The 7,148-nt window shown below is 39.7% G+C and overlaps 1 protein-coding gene across 1 annotated transcript; it reads left to right on the top strand.

Moving 5' to 3' along the window:
- Window positions 1–128: 128 nt before the first annotated feature.
- ak1 (adenylate kinase 1) lies at window positions 129–6,918 on the top strand. Its single transcript, XM_022768068.1, has 7 exons — window positions 129–217; window positions 4,550–4,587; window positions 5,346–5,381; window positions 5,473–5,636; window positions 6,346–6,462; window positions 6,551–6,742; window positions 6,835–6,918. Exons 2-7 carry the CDS (start codon window positions 4,581–4,583, stop codon window positions 6,901–6,903), a joined length of 585 nt encoding a protein of 194 aa, XP_022623789.1. The 5' UTR covers window positions 129–217; window positions 4,550–4,580; the 3' UTR covers window positions 6,904–6,918.
- Window positions 6,919–7,148: the final 230 nt, after the last annotated feature.

Below are 7,148 nucleotides of genomic sequence, written 5' to 3'. Positions count from 1 at the left end.
TCCTGCTTCTCCCTCCCTCGCTCTCCTCGCCCGCCTTCTCCTTCCCCTTTACCCAGAATGCAACGCTGGCTGAGCAGGCTCAGCTGAGCTATAAAAAGGCATAGCATGGGGGAGGGAGGGCTGCCGTGCAGCAGGAACTGTGCAGACACACACACACGGGGATCCAGGGACAGCAGCCCCTTGCACTGGGATCTAGAGCCACAGCGCGAAAAGAGAGGTCAGTACAGAGGACAAAGGCTCCATAGAGGAAGAGCAGGCAGGAAATGGCTGGGACTGGGTCTAAGTGAAGGAATAGAGAGATGTCAGAGAGAAAGAGTGTGGGCAGGCAGAGTGGGCAGGGCTGTTTGATGGGATGGAGAGGCAGAATAACAGAAGACTGTAATGGTAAACTGTCATGGTTACTGGTCTCTCGACAAACTTTGGTTAGTCACACTGTTTAAAATGGTTGACACAATCAGAAAATCAGGCTTTTCTGTATCGTGCACAGGCATGGTTCTAGTATGTGTCATGCTCAGTGATGGTATTGAATAGATGATATAACTGTCTTGCTAAGGGATAACCAACCATTGATTCTTATTTTTATCTCCAGACATTTGGTTTGACATTTCATTGCAGATGGTTTGCCTCCACTCTAATGACATTTAAACATTCTCCTTCACCTACACCCATTTATGGGCATTTTCATACAAGCTGCTCTCACCTTTTAATTCTGCCATGCTTTTAGCCACAGTAAAAGGTCATTAACAGCTGATTAGTGGCTGAATGCTATTGATTCTTTTGAGATGATTTTGCACACTAAAGTGGATTAAAGCTTGCAATTTAGAACACAAACACACCCCAAAAAGCCACAGCTAACAATGAATTTATCTTGCTCCATCCTTTCACAAACATCATGGAATATCTCCCACTGCACTGACGTCAAAGGGTCCCCTGTTCTCCCTTAAAGGGACAGTACGCCCAATTAAATTGCAGAGTACCTTAGTAACCAACATTGTATAGAGAGAATCTACAAGTAGATCATGTGCTCGGTCCTGTTTTCACTCCTGTTGCTTTCAGGGGCAGTGAGTGAAAACTTCATCCGCATGTGCTCTTAGAGAATGGTTGACATGCTATCCCTTAACAGCTGCAAACTGACTGGGTCTTTTTTTAGCTGGGTGGCATGTTAAAAAACAGTAATAAGACATGAGGGCGTGACAGGCGATATGTATCAGTGTCTCTATATTTAATTTCAAGGATTGAATTACAAAAATCACGTTTGAATGTGTCTCTGTCTCTCGTCCTCTAAAGTGGTCTTCCATTCTACATTAAGAGTGCGCTCAGTTGCATGCTATTGAATTATTTATGTAGAGATTCATGCAAACAGTATGGATCAAGTCCTAGTACAAAATTCAGATGGCTTTGTCCACATAAGATGAAATCCTGTTCAAACATCTTGCTACATCTCAAGTTCTGATAAGGCCACTATTGTGAAATGTATTTGAACAAAGCCAAGCTGCATATAGTTTCACTTCCATAATTCCATGCAGTATGGTGTGTATTTCCCACACAGGCAGCGATGTAATGTTGTTTGCACCATATTAGAACCAGAACATGACTGACAAGCCAACGATGCAGGGCACCCAGAGGATGGTACCATAATAGGCCAAAGTGGGATTCCCAAACAGGCTCTGTGCTGACTCAGATGACAGTCTCCAAGTGACATTTACACAGACCACAGGGTTAATGGCTGCTGACATAAAACTGGACACCTGAGAAGCAGCACCACCAGTACTGAGGAGTACTGCAAGTGAGAACCAGAGAACAAGCTGGTAACATTTGCAGCTTTGGTGTGTACTATGCTAAAATATATCTTAATGGTGAACCATATAGCCAGATAGAAATCTGTTATTTGGACCATGTATAGTACAACTATAATTCACTTTTTTCCCTCTGTTGCAGTACAGCTACAGTGAAACATACAAACAGGTGACAAATTTAAGTAAAAACTAACATAAACTTTCTTACTAAGATGTTAGGCCATCATGTGCTGCCACTGTCTAACACGTCCGTCCAAAATCTCCCATAGTGTTCAATTGGATTGAGATCTGGTGATAGGCCATAGCATATGACTTGCATCATTCACAACCATTCAGAGACCCCTCATGCCCTATAGATGGGGGTATTGCCATCCTGGAAGAGACCACTCCCATCAGGATAGAACTGCATTGACACTCTCAGTCACTTGAAGAAAAGTTGCTCTTCTGTTTTTCCTTGCACTAATGCACGTAATCAAATGTGTGCTGTTGATTAAATTTCCTATTTACTGATGTTTTCCCCACAGATTTAAATGCAGATGTCACTTTAGCCACTGTTCCTATTGAAACTGCTGAACTGTCTGTGTGGCTGAAGCTTGTGCCATCCATGCCCCAACACTGAACCCTCTTTCAAAGCCACTTCAATCTTTTCCTCTTGCCATCTTGATACAAAATCACAACCAACTGGACCTGCTCAGCATTTTTATTTATGATAACACAGAGCACGATTGGATGTTAATTGATTAATTGTGCAGTGCACCTGTGTGGAAGTATCTGCATTTTTTTATATACATTTATTAAGGTTTTTAATTGAATTCGTCTCCTGTCCCTATATTATATCACTTTTCTTATACTATACAGTCCTTAAAGGGCCAGTGTGTAGGATTTAGTGCCATCTGGCTTTGAGGCTGCAGATTGCAACTAACTGAATACCCCTCTCCTCACCACTCCCTTTCCAATCTACATTGGTACCTGAACCTACCCTTCAGGTAATGGGAAAACGTGAAATCCCCTCTCTAGAGCCAGTGCTTGGTTTTTCTGTTCTGGGCTACTGTATAAACATGATGGGCTCTGTGGAAGATGACCCGCTCCCTAGGTAGATGTGAAGGGATCATTCTAAGCGAATGAAAACACAATAATTCTTATTTACAGTTGATTATACACTAATGAAAACTCGAATATAAATATTATAATCCATTTCTGCCAATAGATCCTCCTAAATCCTACACACTGGTCCTTTAAAGCTTATTTGTCAATCTGGCACTATCATAGGCCTAACAGCTTTGTTTGTATAGCAGGCGTGTGCCAGTGAGCAAAGCAAACAGCCACTTTGTCACGAGGTCAAATTCAAGTCTTGAAACACAAAATATTCAGCACTGTAGCTTGAGACAGACCAGGTTACTTGTTTAGCACACACACTTGTGATGTAAGTAACCTGTTGACAAGCAAATACTATAGCCACAACTGGAGTATGCAGAACTGTATGGAAAGAATGGAAACTTGATAATAAATATTGATGGTATATACTGTATAGTATTTGGCCTGTGAGAACATCCCTATAGTCAAAGTAGATGCAAAACTGGGTGGTTATTTTGAAATAGGCGACATTTTAAAATTATTTTTAGTCAGTCAGTTTAGTATTAGTCAGTTCTTTCAACCACACCCATTTTCAACCCAAGTATATAACACTGACAAGTAGCTACTTGAAAATATCTATTTACTCACAGCCCAATTACTGACCCAACCCCCTTCCTCATTCTTCTCTGTTCTGTTTCTAAGTAAGTTAAAAGAGAAGTGTAAACAGGAAATGCAATGGCTGTTGTCTTCTTTAGATATATTCAGTACGATGAATAGATAACTAAAAGTTATTCCTGTGCCAATCAAATGTTTCAGGACTAGAATTGTCATTTTTAAATAACACCACTTGATACAATCAGAAGCTTCTACTTTCCTACGACAGGTTGGCCGACTCCAGGAAGTAACAGGTTCTCATTGTTTTTCAACACCACACGAGGAAAAATAGAATTTAATTGCTGGTGGAGGGTTTCAATGGGGTTGCTGTTGAAATTTGATCACTGTTCAGACATACTGTATAAGCTACGTAGTATTCTGACGCTCATTTTTAAGTTAAGTGTGGCTACATTGTACAGTCTCTATTGATAAACACAAACATTTAAAAAATACCATTAACATTACCAGTAATATTAATAATACTACCAGTACAACTACACCTCCTGATGCATTTATGTGTTTGTGAGTTAGAAAAGAGTACACTACTGTCAAAGAAGTGTGTTTCATGTTGACAGCAGATAGTGTTGTAGTGTGGCAAAGTATTCAGTATTTCACAATGTTCATAAATGGAGTGTTTAAAATATAGAAATACTGATTCTCTGAATAGATAAAACTGTTATGCAAATGATTATATGACCTCGAATTGATTAAAAGGTGATGCAGCAATCTTGCATTCATGGTGGGAGACAATTTATTCGCATAGTCCAAAATGAATATTTGATAAACTATTAATTCTATTCTAAACACATGATCAACAAAGTGTCACCTGTCAGTGACATTAATCCCAGCCTTAACATGGAGCCTTGTGCAGACAGTCATTGTCCACTCTTCACACAACAGAGTGTCAGTTTATAATGGATTACCTAAATAAAAACAGTGTGACCTACTTAGATTATCTTGCTGTCATATCATCTGCTGTAGTGAATTTATTTATGCCTTTCTGTGTCCTTTTCTGTCCTTTTCAGTTGAAGGAAAACACTCATCTAACACAACACAATGGCAGGTAAATAATTACATATGTTTGAGTATGACTGTAAACACTTTATTAATGAGGATTTAATGATTTGGAAAATGTTCATTTGTATTTTATTATTAGTTCTGTGGAGTTATAGTAATGCAGAGCTAGGCTTGCTCCGTTTTCTTGGACTCTACTGCCATCTTTTGGTGATTTTTGAGAATACAGACGGCACCTTACCTTGTACATTCAATGATGCTGTACATAGACATAGTATTCCATAGTATTCAGAAATAAATTATGATATGACATTTACTTAACAACACAAATATTTGAGATACAAAATCTATACAAAATGCAGTAAAGATAATATAGTTCTAATGTAATGTAGTTAAGATAATTAATACAATATAGTTTAAAAAAATAAAATGAATAAATTAAACCAAAATTCTGTGTTTTCTTTTCATTTTCTGCAAGTTTGTTTAGATTTATAATTTAGATTGTTCTTGTAGTTCCCACTGAACTGTTATACCTGGCTACATAACAGTCTTAAGTGACAACAGTTGTCATGGTAACACTGTTTGAGTAATAGCACAGACCTACAGACCTACAGTCAAAACAGCCTAGTGGACCAGGAGACACTGTACCTTGTGGCTTAAAAAAATGGGAAATACCTGTACCACTGATATCATACTTCCACAAGGTTTGTTTTAGAAATCCTTTTCGTGTGAATTTAACTTTGTTAGAAAGAAGTTTTACTTATTCACACAGTTGGACTCAACTTCTTTTGTTCCGTCTTATTTCAGACAAAATTAAAGATGCCAAGATCATCTTTGTTGTGGGTGAGTTTTTTTTTTGTTTTGTCTAAGACACTGGACCTCTTACATCTATCTCCTTCATGTAACACTAATGCTTTCTGTCTCTCTTATTCAGGTGGGCCTGGCTCTGGAAAGGGCACCCAGTGTGAGAAGGTAGTTGCAAAATATGGCTACACCCACCTGTCATCTGGGGATCTGCTCCGTGCTGAGGTTTCTTCTGGCTCTGAGAGGGGCAAGCATCTCCAGGCCATCATGCAGAAGGGAGAGCTTGTGCCCCTGGTAAGAAAGTTTCATTCAATAAAAGTATTGTTTATACCTTTTCCTCCTTGTATTGATAAGAGTTTTGCAGTATAGCAAGCAAAATGTGTGCACAGATGAGAGTAAAATGATAGTTGGGGTTATTTGACGTGGGGGTTGTATGAGCTACTTATCTATAGTCAGTGTATTACTTGCAGTAGATTCGGATCAGCGCGCTCCCAGTTTGGTGAAGCAGCCAGGAGCACCGGCACAGAATCTGAGTGATGTGCAGCTGTTGAGGGGGACAGCAGCAAAAACGTGCTTTAGCCAAAAAGAAATTGCCATATTGAAAAAAAGCCAATATCAGATTAAGTGTATGCTTTATTTTGAATATTTTCACCATGTTTGTGCACAGGAATATGGTAGTAAAGTGGTGCACTTTATCTGATATTGGCTTTTTTCACGTGGCATTTTTTAAAAGTGGCTAAAACATGTTTTTCTGTCTGGCCCCGTTCACACTAGTACACCACTCAGCTTCTGTGTTGGTGCTCCCGGCTGCTACTCTAAACTGGCAGTGCGCCAATCTGAATCTACTGCAGGTAATACACTGACTATGTATAACTACTTCACACAAACCCATGTCAAATAACCTGAACTATCACTTTCAAATATGCACTTTAAGTTATTTTCCATCTTGAAGTGCTATATCATGCTGCGAGGGTTGGTCATAATATTTCGGGGCTGCTTGCAGGACACAGTCTTAGACATGATTAAGGATGCCATGATCGCCAAGGCTGATGTCTCCAAGGGCTTCCTTATTGATGGCTACCCCCGTGAGGTGAAGCAGGGCGAGGAGTTTGAGAAGAAGGTAGGAGAGGGCATGAATTTTTGGGTCTATAATTCATCCCTGCAACTATGGAGACAAGCTTAAATCACTCCCTTGTGTTTGAACTCAGATCGGCAAACCCTGCCTGCTGCTGTACATTGATGCAAAAGCAGAGACCATGGTAAAGAGGCTTTTGAAGCGTGGTGAGACCAGCGGCCGTTCAGATGATAATGAGGAGACCATCAAGAAGCGTCTGGACCTGTATTACAAAGCAACTGAGCCAGTCATCGCCTTTTATGATGGCCGTGGTATTGTGAGGAAGGTGAGTGTATGACTGCTATGCTCGTTGAACACTGACAAAACAAAATCTGACATAATGTATTCTTACATATGGTGTCGTGTTGCTTTGTCTAGATTGACTCTGAGCTGCCAGTGGATGAAGTTTTCAGCCAAGTCTCCAAGGCTATTGATGCACTGAAGTAAAACAACATGACTAGATGAGCTGTGTCTGGTTGTTGTTGTTTAATTTTTTAAAATTTATTTTCTCTGTGTCAATTTCATATGGACAAAACATGAACAACAATGGAAATTATTCAGTTTCCACTCAGCTTGGTTAACAGAAACTGAAGGCCATTAAGGATCAAAGATGCCTTAACTCCACTTCTAATCCAGCAATAAGCATCTGCAGTTTTAACATCACACAACAATGAATCTGCAAAAGGCAGTGT

This window comes from Seriola dumerili, unplaced genomic scaffold (genome assembly GCF_002260705.1).
Source record: "Seriola dumerili isolate Sdu_G_001 unplaced genomic scaffold, Sdu_1.0 BDQW01001389.1, whole genome shotgun sequence".
In the NCBI taxonomy this organism is placed as follows: domain Eukaryota; kingdom Metazoa; phylum Chordata; class Actinopteri; order Carangiformes; family Carangidae; genus Seriola; species Seriola dumerili.
Note: the sequence above shows the minus strand (reverse complement) of the source record. Positions and strands in the feature narration are given on the sequence as shown.